At 41.7% G+C, this 18830-nt stretch overlaps 2 protein-coding genes across 5 annotated transcripts; both read left to right on the top strand.

Moving 5' to 3' along the window:
• Positions 1-85: 85 nt before the first annotated feature.
• LOC116331994 (3-keto-steroid reductase/17-beta-hydroxysteroid dehydrogenase 7-like) lies at positions 86-6287 on the top strand. 3 transcript variants are annotated; one of them, XM_031754834.2, is made up of 11 exons: positions 98-246; positions 834-965; positions 1119-1224; positions 2835-3038; positions 3159-3251; positions 3358-3472; positions 4231-4425; positions 4533-4637; positions 4733-4789; positions 4884-4982; positions 5132-6287. In XM_031754834.2, the coding sequence occupies exons 4-11, from the start codon at positions 2911-2913 to the stop codon at positions 5264-5266; spliced, it is 927 nt and encodes a 308-aa protein (XP_031610694.1). In that variant the 5' UTR covers positions 98-246; positions 834-965; positions 1119-1224; positions 2835-2910; the 3' UTR covers positions 5267-6287. The 3 variants fall into 3 exon arrangements, with proteins under 3 accessions (XP_031610693.1, XP_031610694.1, XP_039458683.1); XM_039602749.1 differs by having other exon boundaries at positions 834-1224; XM_031754833.2 differs by lacking the exons at positions 834-965; positions 1119-1224 and having other exon boundaries at positions 86-246.
• A 2024-nt stretch (positions 6288-8311) lies between these two features.
• LOC116331980 (plasminogen activator inhibitor 1 RNA-binding protein-like) lies at positions 8312-18180 on the top strand. Of its 2 annotated transcripts, none has more exons than XM_031754816.2 (9): positions 8312-8691; positions 9402-9582; positions 9749-9889; positions 10527-10598; positions 10872-10946; positions 11190-11367; positions 12543-12608; positions 12825-13010; positions 16354-18180. In XM_031754816.2, exons 1-9 carry the CDS (start codon positions 8436-8438, stop codon positions 16411-16413), a joined length of 1215 nt encoding a protein of 404 aa, XP_031610676.1. In that variant the 5' UTR covers positions 8312-8435; the 3' UTR covers positions 16414-18180. The 2 variants fall into 2 exon arrangements, with proteins under 2 accessions (XP_031610676.1, XP_031610675.1); XM_031754815.2 differs by having other exon boundaries at positions 8313-8691; positions 12822-13010.
• Positions 18181-18830: the final 650 nt, after the last annotated feature.

Below are 18830 nucleotides of genomic sequence, written 5' to 3'. Positions count from 1 at the left end.
TTAATCGTTTTGGACCACCTCGCTCTCTGTAGTGAAATCTGATTGGCCAGCTGTTTGTTGACATCCAATCACACCACGCAGCTGCCTAAGCAATAGGCTGACTGTTTTCAACGGCATCGGACGAGGGGCCGAGCGTCCCCGGTGAACACAGCTGGTTTGAAAATTTGCCCCCGGTGTCTGCTTCTACAGACGCTGCTCACTCCGCTCAGGCATGGAAAAAGTCGTCATTGTAACGGGTGCCAACAGGTAAGTCCGCTAAAACTGTTTTATAATGGTTCATACGGACACCGGGTGCTGTTAGCTAGAAGATGCTGTTCTGGACTTCTACTCTTCATTTTAAACAATGAGTTTCAAAAAACATGTTGGACTTGTTCAAGTGTAACCTGTTTTCGGAACCGTAATGGAGGTTATTGCTATAGTTAGTTACACTACAAAGTACCACCTATGAACTGTATCAGTGCGTGTTAGTGAAAGACATACTGTAGATTCATACAGTGAGAGATTAAAGGCCTCTAAATCTTTCATAAGCTGTCTTTCTTACTCTGTAATAATGTTTCACTAGCACATATATTCAAATGTAATCTATGTGTGTCACAAGTTCAAACAAAAAAAGAATGTCGTACTCATGAATATGCATTGATTCATGGGTAATTACATCTTTCGGCAAATTGATGCGTTCTCATAAACTTGGAGTGTCATATTGAATACAGTGGCTGACCACTATGAAGCGATCTCGTAGGAATTTGCATGCCGTGAAAGGAAATTTCAATTTGTGTCTGTACCTTCAGACTCAAGATATAAGGGATGATACATATGTTTTATCATCTGCAAAGGGGTCTTCCTAACCAAAGAAGCAGAGACATGAAGGAAACAAACAAGGCGACCAGCATCTGACAAAAACATCATCCTCACCTGAAGCCTCATCTCCTGAACTAAAGTCAGGGCTCTTAAACACGGAAACATGTGTAAACATGCTCATTTATTCCCGATATTGTCACAGTTTCTTATTGTCAGCAGATCGGACATGCTAATGTCCGCTAATGTTAGCCTCAAGTGTCCTAAAAATCACACTTTTCCTCTGATAACCAGTTTGATTACATTCTCACTTGATATGATAGATTATTTACCAAGTGTCCAAGTCCAACACTAACGCCAGCTAACAACAGCTAACAGAGGCTAACAGCAGCTAACGTCAGCAAAAACTCATCTCTTACTGACAAAAAGGTCAGTATATCCTCAACCACACACCTCAGTATCACCATCATCAGACAGAAGTGACCTTCACTGACATATCGACTCGTATCAAACTCCTTTCATAAACTTTTACACCCTCCTCCTGAGTAAATGGATGTGGAAACCCAGCACAGCACCACGGCTGTGCTGGGTTTCAAATTGGAATTGGTAGGAAAACAGAACTCAGTTGACTGCAGTCTACTGGCATCTAGCATTGAGATTTTACAAACTGTAACTTTAAAGTACAAATAACATTATATTAAAATGCTTAAAAGGCAAACATTTTGAAAATGTAAAAAAAGATACATTTGCAAGGTAGAAATTGGCTTATCTATATCATTTTGCCCATGAACTGCACCCGTCAAAAGTTGGTTACAGGCGTTTTTCTTTGTAGTAACCACATCTCTCAACTTTGTCCACCACGAAACTATTTCAAAGCTTTCACAACCTGGTCGTCACCTTCAGATGTTTCCAGCAGTCTCGTAAAGGTCTTCCCCATACATTCAGCACTTGCTAGCCTCTTTTGTTTCACTCTGCATCTCACCTCACGCTTAACCATCTCAGTTGGGTTTAGGTTGGATGATAGTCGAGGACAGCTTATCTGATGCATTACTTCCTTCAAGCATCCCTCACAAAGTCTGGAGGTGTGTTTTTGGTCCTTTGCTCTGTTGGGAAAACAGAACCTTAACTGCAATAGGATGGTATGTTGCAATAGGAACTCATGTGCCCAAAGTCCATAGTCTAATGTTTGGTAGTTTCTTTTGTCTCATAGCCAAACCAGTTCTCTTCATATTGGTCTTCCTCAGTAGTGGTTTCTTTACAGTATTCTGACTTCTTCGATCCATGTGCATGCTCTTCCAAACAGTTGTTGTTTAGTTGTATATATGGGCTTATACATATATTATACTTATACATATGCTTATACTTATATGGGCTCTAAAAGTGAATCTGGGGGGTATAATTCTTTCGATGACATCCAGATTCTCCATACTGGTTGACTGCACATAAGAAAACTGTCAAAATCATCTCACATTTGCTTGCTTACAACTGTAATTGTATAGTATTGATGTCTAAAGTATTCTTATGCAATTTCTAGACTGTATCTATAAAGGGAAACCTTTAGGATAACATCATTCAGCATTAGCGTCTAAAGCTCAAGAATAGATTACTAGTGGAAATAAATCTGCTTCCCAAACTATTTGTAACAGATCTCTGTGAGGCTAGCTGTTTCTCCAGGTTTACAGCTTTATGTTAAGATATAATAACTGCTTCCTATAACCCTTTACTTAACATACAGCTATAAAAGAGATGAAACAGAACACTTGTATATGTTCCTTTTTTCCCCTCACGTTCCACACACTAGTTAACGTATCCACTAAATATCACTTAGGAAACAAAGACCATAATTAACAGTACATGAAAATGGAAGCTTCACGTCACTTGAAAATCCTTTTTCATTATCTCTTCTTCAGTAACGTGACTTCAGACTAGCTCCATGTTTACAGTTTGCTTTACTTCATCTGTGAGGTAATCTCTCAGTTGTTCAGGGAAAGTTTGTTAATACGAGTGCACGGCTGTGTTTGTCTGCCATCTGTCTGCAGCGGCATCGGCTTGGCTTTGTGTGAAAGGCTTCTCACGGAGGACACACAGCTCCGGCTGTGTTTGGCCTGCAGGAACATGCAGCGGGCAGAGGCCGCCCGCAGCGCCCTCCTCACTTCTCACACCGGTGCCCATGTGGACTTACTACAGCTCGACGTGGGCTCTGTGGAGTCGGTGCTTGACGCTGCTGAGGTGGTCAAGTCCAGGTGAGAGATGTTTGATGCTGCATGCTGACGTCATCACGCTGGTGATTGTTCTCTTTGTGATAGAAACTACAAATAAGGAACTGATAGCTTAACCTTTAATACACATTTGTGTGTTTCCAGGTACAACAGAATTGACTTTCTCTATCTAAATGCTGGAATTATGCCCAATCCACAAGTGGACATCAGAGCTTTTTTTAAGGGTTTATTTTCCAGGTACATTTCTAAAGCCAGTTTATGATTTGTTTGTTTTGTTTTGTTTGATATTGGCTTGGATATTGTGTCTTTACTGCTCTATAAGAGTGTACCTTCCCCACTGCAGAAATGTCATCAACATGTTTGCAACAGCCGAGGGTCTCTTGACTCAACAAGACCGCCTCAACTCAGATGGCCTACAGGAAGTTTTTGCCACTAACCTGTTTGGTCATTTTGTCCTGGTACACCACAAACACACACGCGCACACACACATACAGAGCTTTCTTTTAACCTGCAGTAGCATAAATAAACTTCAGGATACTGGCTTTAATGTGCATATGTGTTTGACACAGAAAGTCAGCTGCAAACTTTATTGCTGTTTGTGTTGCTCTTAGTTGCATTGCTTAGTGCAGCAATGTAAACAATATGTGTATTTAACCCAGTTTTTTCTCTCCCAGCCAAAAGGCACCCATTAAAGCTTTGAACATCTGTCTTCAGCAGGTTGTTTTGACCAAATTTGCAATGCATTGAGGTGGTGCTATGGGATTGGTTAATTTGATATTTGGGCAAACATGCAGTTGAACAGGTGTACCTAATAAAGTGGCCAATAAGTGTGATGTAGTTTTTAATGTTTTGAACTTGTTCTTTCTTGCAAGTTTTGTTCCTGATGTTTGAATTATTATTATTTAATTAGCATAATAAATGTGTCATTAAGATTGCAGGATCACCATGTAGTAGTGAAGCATCCATCATAGATTGCTGAAAATAAAATAATCATTTTAAAGATAAAATATCTTTTGCTTTTTTTTTCTCTTACAAAATTCTATAAAATGAATATTTGATTTGGCTAACACAGTGAATTATTAATACCTGCCTCAGGTTGATCCATATATTCTTATGCTGGCCTGCTTAAATCAGTGATTCATGCACCCCTCCTACATCACTCCTTAATGTGCAGTTTCACTATGGACCTGATATAATTCTCTCCTGGTTTTCCAGATCCGGGAGCTGGAGCCTCTGCTGTGTCAGACAGCTCATACGTCCAGGGTAGTGTGGACCTCTTCGAGTAATGCCCGCCGGTCTGCCTTCAGCATTGATGACATTCAGCACAGAAAAGGGACAGAGCCCTACAGCTCCTCCAAATACGCTTCAGACATGCTCAGCGTGGCTCTTAACAGGCGCATGAACGGCCAGGTTTGTCTGTCAAGTACTCTGATGTCAGTGCGGTAACTATCACTGCAAGCTTTGTAAAACTCTTACGAGGTCACTGTGATTTATAAATTCTTTCTGTCTTGTGACAGGGTCTGTTCTCCTCTGTAGTCTGCCCAGGACTGGTGATGACTAATTTGACCTATGGTATCCTCCCCTCCTCCTTCTGGACTCTAATCATGCCCATCATGTGGTTGGTAAGTGGTAACTTATTTTATTTTTATCTTTTAACGTGACCGCAGTTACGTATGAAGAGTCTCATGTTCATGTATTTTCTAATTGTGCAAAACAGATTAGGATCTTCACCAACACTTTCACCCTTACACCGTACAATGGAGCAGAGGCACTGGTATTTCCATTTGAAAATTATTACAATCATTTGAATATTTGCACTGTAAAGGCTCTGTGAACCCAGATTCATGGCCTGGTCTTTCTGCTCACAGCACTGGCTGTTTCTGCAAAAGCCAGAATCTCTGGATCCCAGAGCAAAGTATCACAGTTTAACATCAGGGCTTGGGACAAACTACACCGAGCCTCGAAAGGTGAGTAACGGGAGCCCTGTATTCCACAGAGAAAGTGCTCAGGCCTGTGTTACAGAGCGTTTTTTAGAGTCGCAGATGGTATTTGTGTGATATGTTGCTTTTACACTTAACTTAATTCAGGTTTTCTCTGCTTTGTGTTCACGTTTCAGATGGACATCGATGGTGAAACGGCTGACGTCCTCTTTTCAAAACTTCTTGAACTTGAGAAAGTGGTCAGAAGGAAACTGTGTGAGAGAAATGCTGACAATGAAGCTCACCAGCGGTACCTCAGCGAGATAGAGTAAAAGTGATTCTTTTGTACTGGAAGGTTTTGCTCTCTTGAAATGGATCCTGTGAAATCTGAACCAGTGTCACTGCCCTTATTCATCCCATCCTTCCCAGGTGGACCACTGAACAGAGGGTGAAATGATCACGCTTGTTCTACCTCAGCCAAGGTCAAAGCTTTGGTTTATATAAGTGATTATGTTAACTCTGACTACTTCTGAGGGGACCCCATGGGGACATTTTCCCTGAGTCAAAATGTTAAAGAAAGATCTGTCCCAACATCTTCTTTGATCAAGCTGCACCTCTCCATCAGGTTAGACAAAACTTAGCTTGGTTGTTTTATGTAATTAAACAAATGCACAGCATGATCAGTCATGAAGGAAATGCAACTGTTCCTTTCTTTTTTTTAAAGTCCACCGATATTCACTCAGTCCTCTGTTAACACTGCTCTAAAGACTTTCCAATCATACCATGAACTTGAACCACATCACACTGAGAGGTCTAATTTAAATAGCTGTGGGCAGTAAGGGCCTTTTTGATAAGTTACTTTGAGCTCTCTACAAACCTCCTCACATTACTCACATTGTTTCATATTTCAACATGTTAATAATAGAAACACGCTTTGCATTTCTTGAAACTTTGTTAACATAATGAAGAGACTTTGTGTTTCATGAGCTGAGCCTGTCACGGTTTTTAAACTCAGAATCACAAGAATCACTGTTTTTAAACAAACAGTGGAAGTTCATTGAGGGTCAACAAGTTCACATGAGATCAGTAACAAGAAAGCGCTTTCCTGTTGTAAAGTGGACCCTGCTGTGTTTTCACCTGATAGCTGCATCGTGTTTCCTGCCCCACAAAGTTAATTAGCTCTTTGTTAATGCCCTGGCTTCTTGAGGCCACCAGCTCTGTGTAATCTGGAGATTGTTTCCATACAAATAATAAATTATCGAAGGATTGTCGAGTAAATAAATGGAAAAACTTATAGTTTGTAATAGGGTGAATAAGTGTGCAAGTAAATAAATTAGCTGCTTTATACCAGTATTAGCATTTTTTGGTTATTTATTTCATTACCATATATCCACAGCATCACACCCCACTGTTAGATTTTGTTATCTTTCAGTCACCTCAGATATCGACTCTTGCATTTACTAAACTAAAAAGAAAAAGTCAATCCAACATTTTTTTGAGGGAATATACAAAATACAACCAAGTATATTTTTTCTTTGTTAGGCGACTAGTAGGAAAGGATGTTTAGTCCTGTCCATTATCCAATGATTTTTCTTTTTTTTCCATTTTTATTTGTAAAAAATTTATATGTGTAAATTTTATAAAGTACTGGAATCCAAAATCTAAAAAAATGTTCAAATAACTAAATCTGTGCCAGTTTTGGTAATGAGTAGACTTAATTTCAAATGACCTGAAGAATACAACAGTACCTCTTTTTTGATGATTGTGCATATAGGTAAAAAGTTACATATTAAATATATTACACAATCATAAAGTGGTGTGACATATTAAATGCCACACCAATACTATGAGCTACTATGTAATGGGGTCATTCCAAATATTAACTTTCAAGCTCATTTTGCCTCTTATGTACATGTGTGTTTGCACATGTTTCAGTGCATTGCTGTACCTATTTTCCCCAACTGGTTAAAGCTGATGGCTGCCCCTCCCTGAGCCTGGTTCTTCCTGTTAAAATGGAGTTTTTCCTTCCCACAGTCGCCAAGTGCTTGCTCATAGGCGGTGGTCTGATTATTGGGGTTTTCTCTGTATTGTTGTTGGGTCTTCTTACAATATAAAGCACCTTGAGTCAACCATTCCTGTGATTTGGTCCTATATAAATTAATTTAATTTTCCAAGTAAAATATAAAGAAATGATGGATGTCAATTCAAATAAAATTTCATTTGCTAATAATAGCACGCCTTGAAAAAAGTTATTACTGCGTCACACAGGTGCACTTCTGTAAACTGTCATATTTGTCAGACACGATGCAGAGTGGTGAATTGGTTCAAGTATCGATATATTTTGGCGACTTTATTTTTTGTCCTTCGTCGTATATCCCTCTGAAGTTTTGCCTCAAGTAAAGCTGCGCTGACCATGTACGATGCATGTCTCCTTTTGGTTTCAAGCTCTTCTTGTGAATTACAGGAAAGTAGTGAAAGTAGTGTGGTAAGCAAATTAAAAGTACATTTTTTCACATCATCATGCCTTGAACTCCGGACACATTTCAGAGACAAAGCCCAGCTTTATAGTTATGCAGAAATGTCTCTCTAAAACTATATTTTATCAGTAAATCTATTAAATGTTTAATGGAGAATCTGCAGACTATAAGTGTAAATCCAGTGGCACACTGTACCTGTTATTACAACAATGAAATGGCAGAAAGTCGACTCAATTCATCTGGACAGCTTCACTTTGAGACTGCAGAAGGATAAAATACAAAAATTGAAAATCTAAATTCAGGTGAACACAGTCAACTTCCTGTCCATTTGAGACACTCCAGGACAAACCTCAGCCCAGCTGAAAAACAAAAAGCAAAAAAACTGGGCCAACATTTAGTGCCTGGAGATATTTCCTCGATTTTTTTGTTTAACCCATGTGACAGCTTTCTCAGTGAACCTAAAGAACTGATTCTGCTGAATATGTTACTCCGCATGCCCCTGTTGGCCCTAACCACACCACCCTTTTATTATTATTATAAACTGGAAAATCCCACTTAATCTGATGATGTGCCTGTCAGTAGCATCAGGATGAGGTGCAGCTGCACATACAGATGTATCCAGGTTTAAATGGGCACAGTTTAGGCCCTGTGTTTAGTATGCATGAAGTCTGCAGTCATAAAGTTACTTTCATCAGTACCTGTAACTTCTATTCTCAGCAGCAGCGTGCAGCAGCACTCAGAAAGCGCAACAAAACTCTGAGAGCTCCCCTTGCATGTGACACCCTCTCAGAAATGCAAACCCGGATTACTCGCGGAGGACATGAAAGCGTAGCGTTACGTAATGTAAATAAAAACATTGCAGCCGACGCGTGCACACATTGGTGTGCGCTGCACGATGTCCCGGATGATGCTCGCACCGGAAGAGAAGGGGCAGCTCTCCCAGCCATCTTGTGGCAGCATCCAGCCAACTGGTCGCATCAAGCCTCGTAGAATCGGAGGTGAATCCCGTTGAAGGGGCGCCATCATGCCCGGACAACTGCAAGAAGGCTTCGGCTGTGTCGTGACCAACCGGTTCGACCAGTTATTGGACGATGAGTCCGACCCTTTCGAGATCCTGAAGGCTGCCGAAAACAAGAAGAAGGAGGGGGCCGCCGCTGCTTCCACCAAGACCGCGGCTCAAGCCGCTAAGCAGCCGAAGAAGGAGTCACAGAAGGACAGAAAGAACCCTCTGCTGGACAAAAAGGAGGAGACCCAGGCGCCAATCCCCCTGAAGAAAGAAGGTAATGAAAAAGAAAGGAAGGAAAACAATGCACCTGCTTCTCTCGCTAATGAGCGATGCATGTTTATTTTTGCTTTTCGTAGCAACTGTCATGTGCAGCTCCCGTTAGCCACGTTAGCTCGACTCGGCTGAGCGAGACACACAGCGTGAGGTCAATATGGACCCTGTGCTGCTGTTATTAGAGGACAGACTAAAAATAAAGCCTCGCAGACAGAACGTAGCTGGACTTGAACGCGTACCGAACCAGAGCGGGTTAAAGCCAGCAGCGAGGTGCAGACTGGCGAGCCCGTGTTGCAGAAATGGTTTCTGCTAGCGTTTGACAGGAAGGTGCAGTGTTGGTTTTCTGTGTGGAGGATACAGCTCTATTAGCAGCTTCTGACTTTGCAAAGCAAATGTGGGGAGAAAGGAAAAGGCATCACCTGTGCTGGGAAGACTAGACAGAGCGCTGCTCTTGTTATTATCCCTAACTAATCGTATTAGAGTGTATTGGTCTTAATTGAATTCATCCAAAGCAAGTAAAAAGAGCCATCTTCAATGCAGTTACATTAAGTTCTCATTGTGTGTACTGCTGAAAGGAGATGATGGGAGATCACACATCAGGTGATGCATTTGTTGTTTTCTCGTTTTGTTTAGCATTTTCCTACACACACAGTCTAAAATCTAAACAACACAGCTGAGCATAAATTCAGCTTGTGCTCCTTTGATTTGCAGGTATCAGGCGGGTGGGAAGAAGAGCAGACCAGCAGGGCCAGTCTGGTTCCCAGCACCAGGGCGCGCAGGGTGAAGGGCGACCTGGAGACAAGAGGCCGGACCGAAGACCACCCCGCGAGCGCCGCTTTGAGAAACCTGCTGAGGACAAACCCGAGGGGGCCGGAGAGTTTACTGTGGAAAAGTGAGCAGCAAGAATGAGAGAGATGGAGGGCTTATTTAAAACATGCCGGCTGGTGCAAGACGTGTGCAGGGTTTGAGAGCTTGCAACTGTTGTTGATGGAGTGCATGTTTCTCTTAACATCACCTTTATCCGTGTGTTTTAAATTGTATCTGTTTCTGTGCACCAGGCCTTCTGGAGACAGGCCCCCGAGAGGGCGTGGTGGCGGCCGGGGCGGGCGTGGTGGAAGAGGGCGGGGCATGGGCCGAGGCGACGGCTTTGACTCCCGTGGCAAACGAGACTTCGACAGACACAGCAGCAATGACAAATCGTAAGTATGTGCTGAGCTGAGGTCATGAGTAGAAATCGCCTACCAGTGCATGAAAGCTACTTTGCTTTATATTATTTTCCTATTTTGTCATGTAAATACTGTTATAACAGTAGATGTTTATACTAAATATGCGTACAGTTTCTAATAATGAGATAAGCATACACATAATCTCTGAGCTCAAAGATAAATAAACAAGTGCTTATTTTTCCAGTCTTTGCTATGTATGATGTCAGAAACATGGGATGTGTCAGGCACACTGCTGTTCACTCCTTCTGTTTATGAGGGGCAGCCAATCAGAAGAAAGCTAGTTTAAAAGGGGGAGGGGCTAAAATATAGTTTTGATTGGATAATCAACTGAAGGGCTTCACCAAGGCCCCGTATAAGATTAAAAAAAGAGATTATTTTGATCTGTGAATCATGCAAAGCTGCTCTACTAGAATCCTAGACCCAGCAGCTCCTGACTATCTGGATTCTGTGAGAGTCCAGGGGGAACAGCATCTCAAGAAAGTGGTTCTTTATGTTGTCTCAGGCTGTAATCAGCACTTTCCTTAATGAGAAGAGCCCCTCACTGTGGTCCGAGAGAATTTAAGAGAACTCATACACCGTTGGCCGTCTTCCCTTTCTGTTTTCGCTGCAGCAATCCGAAGAGCGAGGAGAAGCGCGGCGGAAGCGGCTCGCACAACTGGGGCAACGTGAAGGACGAAGTGAGGTGAGTTTCCCCAAACAGACACATGGCCTGTTTGTCGGAGCGCCGCTGTCAGCAGGATAATGAGGACTGTGTGCACTCTCTCTCTCTTTTGAAGTGCTTCTGGTTTTGTCATATCACAGGATGCTGCAGTTTAAGGATGTGTTGGGATGTTTCCCTGTTCGCTTTAAGCTTGGAGTGTCACTGTTTCCTTTATGAAGAGGCTCAGACAGTTAATGTTTCAGCTAGAGGAAGCTTACTATTACTGACACAGAGGTTGTGCGTCTTTGTTCCCAGTGAGGCTGAACAAACCGCTCCCCCTGAGACGACCCCAGAGGGCGAGGAAAACGCACCTGCTGGCTCCGAGAACAAGTGAGAATCCTGTGTCCTTGTGTTGGATGGATGTTGGATATTTGGATGGAAAAGGATCCCCGTGCGCAAAGTTAATGAGTTGTCACATTGCGTTTCTGTTAGCGTTTGCACTGCTGTTGTGACGCAACAAGGGCGATTTTGTTAAACGCTGCCTCTGACCTTTTGGCCTCAGGATTAGAGGGCATGTATAGAGGTAAGAGGATTGGCGAGTTCCCACAGTGTTGTGTGTTCCTGGCATTGCAGAGAGAACGAGGTCGAAGAGGTGAAAAATGAAGGCCCCAAAGAGATGACCCTGGACGAGTGGAAGGCCATGCAGGACAAGGAGCGCACCAAGGTGGAGTTCAACATCCGCAAGCCCAACGAGGGAGCCGACAGCCAGTGGAAGAAAGGATACGTGCTGCACAAGTCCAAGAGCGAAGACGTGAGTGTGGTGTGCTGAAAGCTTTCCTCGCCCGCAGCTTAGACCTTCACCTTTTAGTCCTTTGGCTCCCTGAAAAAGACCTTTGCCATCTATACTTGGGATGTTCCTGGGGACTAATTTACAAGTCAAAAACTATTGCGCATATATTTAAGAGCCATTGGAAACTGTTAATCAGTTTATATAATAACTGGAACATATTGCTTTTGTGCATGTGCATGTTGAAACAGTCATTAAGTTATTACAAAGTAAAGAGACTTTTTTTGTCTGCAAACCCCATTATATAGACTGTTTTCCCTTGGTTTTTACTGGTGCTTGATAGGATGTAATGCACTAGTACTGTCAGCTTGGGCGGTGATGCAGGTAGAAGCGCCTTGCCAACCGTCTTAAAACAACGCAGGTTACTAACCACCGTGCATCACCAGCAGTAAAGCTGATGAGATGTGGTGAGATTGTGAAAAGCCAAAGATGGCTGCTATAAGAAAGTCTTGTGTGGAGCTTCAGCTACTTAGTTTGGATGTGTCACAAAGTTGCTTTTCTGAAATGTGTAGCATTGCACACACACATTATTAGATTAGCTTGGCAAGTGCAGCCTTCATTACATGCAGGTTGATGTCCACATGCATGTGCAGAGTGCGGTTAGGTGGTGCTCTGACGCCACCTAAATAAAACAGGTTATTTTCTCCATCAGAGTGATGCACAATCATCCTGGCTGTTATTTGTCTTACTTGTCACCATGCTTGGTTACATTTTCTGCTGCACAGAGAGATGGGGCTGCTGCCATCTGTTGAGGCTAGAGTTGTACATCAATACATTCTGAACAGTCATTCAGTAATTGACTGTTCTGCATCAGATCTAGTCAGGCTCAGGTAGCTCAGACTTGCACGCTGATGATTTTAAGTTTATTGTGATTATTCCAGTTGTTTACTTTGAAGTGTATGTGTGTGACAGAAATCTGGCTGTAGACACTGTGGGCTGACAGGTCACTTGAACCATGTTTAAAGTGGACAGCATGTATCCTTGTATTCCATTAGAAACTGCATTTAAATAGGCAATAGTGACAGGCTTGCTGTGATGTGTGTGGTTAGTGTCAAGTAAACATGCTCAGGCTGTTTGGTTGGTGGTCACTCTGCTGTCTAAAAATAACTCTGTGGTGATATCTTTTGTTCGATTTCCAGAGACCTGTTGGGGCTTTGATCGACACTGCAGAGACAGAAGCAGAATCGCACACTCTCTACCACAAGGTACCTGCATTACTCACACTTGTTTTTTCATTCACTCAGCCCATGAAAATGTTCAGTGTTAGCTGCGACTCGGTGGCGATACCTTTTAAAAATACTGAGAAGAGTTTAAAGCTGGAGGCATGGTAAGAAGCAGAGCTCACTGATGGAACGCTGCATTTCTGATCCAAGCACAGTTGACATCTAGCGTGATGGCCATCTACGGTTCTTTATCAGCAGGCCGCCGCTGACGAGTCCAGTGACCACCATTTCCGCAAACCAGCCAACGACATCACATCTCAGCTGGAGATCAACTTTGGAGACCTTGGCCGCCCCGGTCGCGGGCGTGGGGGCGCACGTGGTGGCAGGGGAGGCCGCGGCGGGGGAGGCAGCAGGACGGCACGCGGGGGAGGACGTTCCGAAAAGGTAATGGCAAAAAAAAAAGCTGCCATCACTGCCGACAACAAAGGTTTAGTGTCCTGCACAAAAGAGTTGGCTCTCTGACTGAACCGGCTGTAAAATCACTGAGTTGGAAAAACCTTCTGTGAATCACTAAGACCCTGTAATAACAGAGCACTGAACACATGCTCCACCATGCAAAACTCAGTTACTGACCTCATGTCAGTCAGGCAGGGGAATTGTCTGGTGTTTAAATTTGAATAAAGCACGTGCTTTTTCTTTTCTTTTTTTTCATTGTCAATAAATTTGACATTCATATTAATAATGGGTTTCAGGGGAGTGTTAGTCAGTCTGTCTAGCGAAGACATTTTTTGGCAAAGTTACGCCCGGTCTGTATCGCAGAGTGTGCGTATGTCAGGGTTCGTACGGGTGCTTGAAAACCTTGAAAATGCTTGAATTCTAATGTCGTCTTTTCAAGGTTTGAAAAGTGCTTGCATTTCAGATGTGGTGCTTAAAAGTGCTTGAAAATGTAACTGTATTTCACTCACAGTAAATAGCTATCTGATTGAATTGTTTTCTTATCAGATAGAGAAATAAAATGAGACGCAAAAGCAAAATTTCCCCGCCTGGGCTGCCTTGCGTCTGTTTCAATATGTGACCCCGCCCCTCCCTCGGACAGTCGGGGATGAGTGCGCTAACATACCTGTAGGTTGCTGTTTTAATGAGTGTTTGATGGAAAACAACAATGGCGGAGTTTGCGTTCTCCAGTGGCATGATAGGTGAGTCCTAGTAAATAATTTTCCAGTACGTGTACGTTACACATGCTATTTTTTTAAATTATGGTTATTATTTTGCTAGCTATCAAACTCGCTGGAGAAATGATTGAAATGCACTGTGATGCAGTATGGCAGCGCTATTACGGAATATGCTGTGAACTTAGCTAACATTACTTAGCAGTAATATGAGTTAATTTACTCAAGTCAAAGCTTTAAACATTAGCCCGATACATAACTAGCTAACTTAAGGCTTTCTGATTAACCCTCTGTGGTCGACGGACCCAGAGTCTCCATTTCAACTTGGGTCGAACGTGCGGACTTCAAACTATATACCAGTTTTTAAATTGTGTTGATAGGTCACGTAAAACCGATGTTTTTTTTGGGGGGGGGGTTCTGAATAAAACAGTGGCGTTTACTCCGGGAAGAAACGGTAAAAACGGCGTTTTCTAAGGAGAGCGCTAGCAAACACGCTTTGCTTGTGAGTGAAAAAAGAAAAAACACTCCTTTCCTATTGGTGGAAAAATGTACCATGTCGACCAATCAAAAAATGATACGGCAACGTGGTATTTGGTTGTTGGGAAGAGAGAGAGCGAGTGAGCGAAAAAGAGAGAGAGAGTTTTGATACGTAAGAGATTTGTGACGTTTATCGTGTCTAGAGTCTCAAGTTAGTGTGTTGTCTTGTGTAGTTAGTGTGTAGTGTAGTCGTTTTGTTTTGTGTGTCAGTTCGACTAGTGAACGTCACAGTTGCTGCAAAAAAGCCACCAAAGGCAGATTGCAGTGTAAAGGCTGAGTGACACACCTGCTGTCAGACCTGCAGGATTGATCCCTGTGCTGTTCTCATCTGTGTTATAGTGGACACTAACTATTTTTTGTAGTTGCATAAATAATTTGTGTGCCTTCTTATTTGACAAAGAGCACCTGATTGTTCTGTAAATAGTTTTGAATGGTTATATAAAAAACCTCTGAGCCTTGGCTGCATTTTTAGGTAAATAGTACCATATAACTTTGTTGTTTGCAAAACTTGTGCATATTTTTTTTTTTTTTTTTTAAATGTCCAATTTCTATTTGCATTTCAAGTTATGAAAATGATTCGTTAAACATGCTTGTGGTTTTTACAGTCAAAAATATCACTTTCTACTTGTATTTTAAATTTTGTCTGAATTTAGATAAATTGAACTGAGGTGATGCAAATTGAAACATGCATTCTGTTTTTGGGCGGGGGGGGGGTGCTGGAAAAGCTTAAAAAGGGACCTTGAAAGTGCTTGAATTTGACCCTGAAAAAAGCATACGAACCCTGGTATGTGTACATCTAAATATACGCTATAGTTATTAGAACTTCATTTAATGTCCATGTATTTACTAGCTTAGTAAAGACAATAAGTCAGTGTTATCCTATTTGACACATCTATACTGTTTCTTGTTTGTTTTTGACTATTTGAGCAGAAATGTGGATTATGCTTGAATTAATTAACAAAACTGGTTACAAGTTGAAAAAAAATGTTATGCTATGGATAAAATGTCTTAGAGGAGTTCCAAATATTTTCCTCTATGCAGACAAAATCCTAAATATACATGTGTATAATATATATAATATGTACAAATGCAGGTACAGTCCCAGCAGAAGTGTCAAAAGCCTCCTGTAAAGTGAAAAACTTTGCAGTTTTGAGCCCGAAAATCAAAAGTAAGCTTTAAGACACTAACAAGCTCCCTGTAACTGAAGGGAGCTACAGAGGTGACTGATGGATTCAGCACTACAGCTGACCGCTTATAAAGACAATTTACATACACTCCATTGATAGGAGTACTGCCTCCTTCACTTGACACCTACGTCAGCTGCTCATCCATAGAAACACATGCTGTGAAGGTCCCAGCACACGGTTATTGAGTCTGCAGGACATTGCTGACTTTTTATACACCATGTGCCTCAGCTGTCACCAACCCACAACCCAAAACGCCAGAATTCGTAGATTAAACGATGTAGCTACTCCACCCAACCTGTCTCTGGGTTGGGTCGTTCCATTTTTTAAAACCTAAAATTTAGCATTATGCGAGTTGAGATCTTTTTGTTGTTGTTTAGTTTGATTGAGAGATAATATGCTGTGTTGTTTTTCCAGCTAACACTTACAAACTTGATAGATTCACACACCAGATCAGCATCCTTGGGCTGTTGATTGTTAACCATACAGTAGGCCGTGTTACCCGTCAGCTAACTGCACTAAAATACTCAAAAAGGCCTGAGCCCTACAGACACATACAGTTCAGTGACTTCAATTAACAGAGGTGAAGCCTCCCAGGTATAATAGTAGCCACAGACACCTGTGTAGGCATCTGCCTGTCACTCAAAGTGGCCCTAGAACTGCATTATTTCTGAGTATTTAAACAGCTTAAAGGGGTGTGTTATAGAAGGAGAAATGATGGGGGTTATTGGTTACAGAGATAAAACTCTGCATTTTAACATGCGAGTATAGGGATTGACTCACTTTTGGAGCCAGCCTCAAGTGGCCATTGGAGGAACTGCATGTGAACTGTTCATACCAGCTTCATTTCAAGCCATCCTAACGTTGTCCTGGTTCTTGTCTGCTTGTTCCCACCAGGCTAGTGGAGTGTCAGTCCCCAATGTGGATGATCCTGAGGCCTTCCCAGCCTTGGCTTAAAAAGGCTCCCTCTTTCACCACCAGCCCACCCATCAGCCCTTCCGGGCCCCTCCTCTACGAGGCTTGCATGCTTACCACATCTTCAAGTATATAAGAAAAACAGAGAGAAAAAAAAAATAAATGACACAAAAAGACTGTCATCCCATACCACTCACACCACCCAAGGACTTAAATTTTACCTGTTTTAAAGGAGACTAAAAGACAAAAAAAAAGGGCAGAAAAGGACCTCTTGTTACACTGAAGTTTTGTATTTAGGAACATGAAAGCAGGGATGTTTTCATACTTTTTTTCTTTCTTTCTTTTCCCCAGAGATTACGCATACTTCATTGATATTTTTTTGTGCTGCTTGAATTTATGCATTTCTGCAATTAGATTGAAGTGTGTGTATTCCTCTCCTCTCCGTAATGACTTCAGCTCAGTATTATGGGGTCATCTTTAGAAAAGGCTTTGTACTGGAGTGTATTTTTTGGCCCTCCCAGTAATACACGCTGATGTGGTAGCACTACACTACATTAGAACCTTGTACTTGTACTAGATGTCTGAAGTACGGCTTAACATGCATTTAAAGTGTAATTACTTGGATCCTGACTATCCATCCCTTTGTGAGGCACAAGTTTGAGGATGGGTAACCAGGTTAAATGTGACTTCTACTAAAGCTTGGTATTTTTCTGCTTGTCGTGCAGTGAAAGTTGATGCCTCTTCTCATTGTTTGTTTTTTGTTTTGATAGTTTGCCTCTTTTTTTGGTGGACCAGTGGTTAGTAGTGTTTCACATCCCCTGATCCAGAAGTGCTACCCACTTTTTTTTCTTTCTTTTTTTTAAGGGTGTACCGGGGCCCAATGTATCTTTAGGCTGGTCCTCTTAGGTCATACAGGCTATACAACTTGTAATTTCAGGACCACTAAGCAAATATTGTTTTGTTTTTTTGTTGAGAATATGCGTGCAGGCGTGTGTTTGTGTGAGTGTGTGTTGTTTGCAGCAAAGTGTGAGAGCGTGCGTGTGATTTTTGACAGCTAGTTGCTTAGGATTTAAGCATTTTCTCTGCTGAACTTGCCGTTCTCAAACAGGAGAGTGCAAGTTGTCGCCTGAAGTAGTTCTTAATGTCTTTTATGAAGTGATTGTTGAAATGTAGGTGAGAATGATAGCGTAGCTAGACCATGAACATATCTCGCTCTTTTAGAGTATCTGTACTGTCTTTCAGATCTCAAAGCACTTGGTTTTATTAGCACCAATTCCTCTGAAGATTGTTTTTCTTCCCTTTTACTTTAAACCATATTTGATGTTTTATTTTGTTTTTGTTGTTTTGTTTTGGGTTTTTTTTTGTAATCTTATTTTTATTTTAATCTGTGAACAAGCATCAATGCATAATTTGTCTGAAAGAAATGTCAGCGGTCATTGTGGAACAAGCTGCAGAATGTAAAATGTGAGTTAAAGGTGCTCTCAGCTGCCTGTCTCAGCATTTTCCAGCAAGCATTTTAGTTTTTTTCTTTTAATAAAAGCGGGTATGTTTCATGTGTGGGTGGGGTGGGTGCGGGGGTGGGGGTGTCACACCGAATACCTGATGGAGTGAATTTTTAAAGCTTTACTTGTCGTGCTCTGCAAAGACTTGCTGGCGACGCGCTGATACAACAGGCTGGAGCAGTTTTCCTCGTAGGACCGTTTGAGCCACATGACATTAAAACTTTCTCTGCAAACATCCCTGTTCTAATAAAAATGCTTTAGAGGTGTTACGTCTGCTCTGTCAGTGGCTCCTTTAAATGCATTCACAGATGTGCTGTTTTCAGTAGTTTATTCAGTGCCAGTTCCTCATTTAGGCTAGAGTGAAAGAAACGGTGTTGTTTTTATGGAAATTTAAACTGTTGTAAATGACTTGTTAGCCTGTAATCTGTCAGACATATCTCTCATGGATAATATGGAGTCATTTTGAGCTGGAAATAACACTCCTGTCTCAAGGTAGAAGCTGAAATCAGTTTTTGGCAAAGTGACTGTTTTATCTTTCATTTTTCCGGGTAAAACATTTCATTACTGTTAAAAATGCCTTTTAAAAAAGAGATCATGCCAAAGAGGGCAGCAAAATTGTAACAAATGGATATTATAGATGTTATAGAGATACTCTAAGGGACCGAAAAGGATAAGAACGCAACGCAGTCATAAAGATACTTGCAAAACAGGTAATTATCTTATATATAACCCCTTCATAAATCCTATTTACTCCATTCTGTTTACTATTATATTAGATCTCAAACATACATAAATTCTGGAAATTACTTCATGGCATGAAACCTTCCATGTTGCAAACATCAGGTTGTGGTTTATTCAGGGCCAATCTAGGCTGGAGTGAAAGAAAGTCGTTTAAAAAGTCAAACTTGTAGGGATTACAAGGATTAAGGTAAAGCAGCAAAACAAGTAGCCTGATAC

This window comes from Oreochromis aureus, linkage group 18 (genome assembly GCF_013358895.1).
Source record: "Oreochromis aureus strain Israel breed Guangdong linkage group 18, ZZ_aureus, whole genome shotgun sequence".
NCBI lineage: Eukaryota > Metazoa > Chordata > Actinopteri > Cichliformes > Cichlidae > Oreochromis > Oreochromis aureus.
Note: the sequence above shows the minus strand (reverse complement) of the source record. Positions and strands in the feature narration are given on the sequence as shown.

What these genes read in the sequence shown, in the direction of transcription:
- LOC116331980 (XM_031754815.2), top strand. Translation starts at nt 8,436, where the DNA reads ATGCCCGGACAACTGCAAGAAGGCTTCGGCTGTGTCGTGACCAACCGG. An exon ending in GGAGAGTTTACTGTGGAAAA is followed by an intron (nt 9,583 to 9,748) that starts GTGAGCAGCAAG and finishes TCTGTGCACCAG; the next exon opens with GCCTTCTGGAGACAGGCCCC. An exon ending in ACAAGTCCAAGAGCGAAGAC is followed by an intron (nt 11,368 to 12,542) that starts GTGAGTGTGGTG and finishes TTCGATTTCCAG; the next exon opens with AGACCTGTTGGGGCTTTGAT.
- LOC116331994 (XM_031754833.2), top strand. Translation starts at nt 212, where the DNA reads ATGGAAAAAGTCGTCATTGTAACGGGTGCCAACAG. An exon ending in ATTGTAACGGGTGCCAACAG is followed by an intron (nt 247 to 2,834) that starts GTAAGTCCGCTA and finishes ATCTGTCTGCAG; the next exon opens with CGGCATCGGCTTGGCTTTGT. An exon ending in TGTTTGGTCATTTTGTCCTG is followed by an intron (nt 3,473 to 4,230) that starts GTACACCACAAA and finishes CTGGTTTTCCAG; the next exon opens with ATCCGGGAGCTGGAGCCTCT.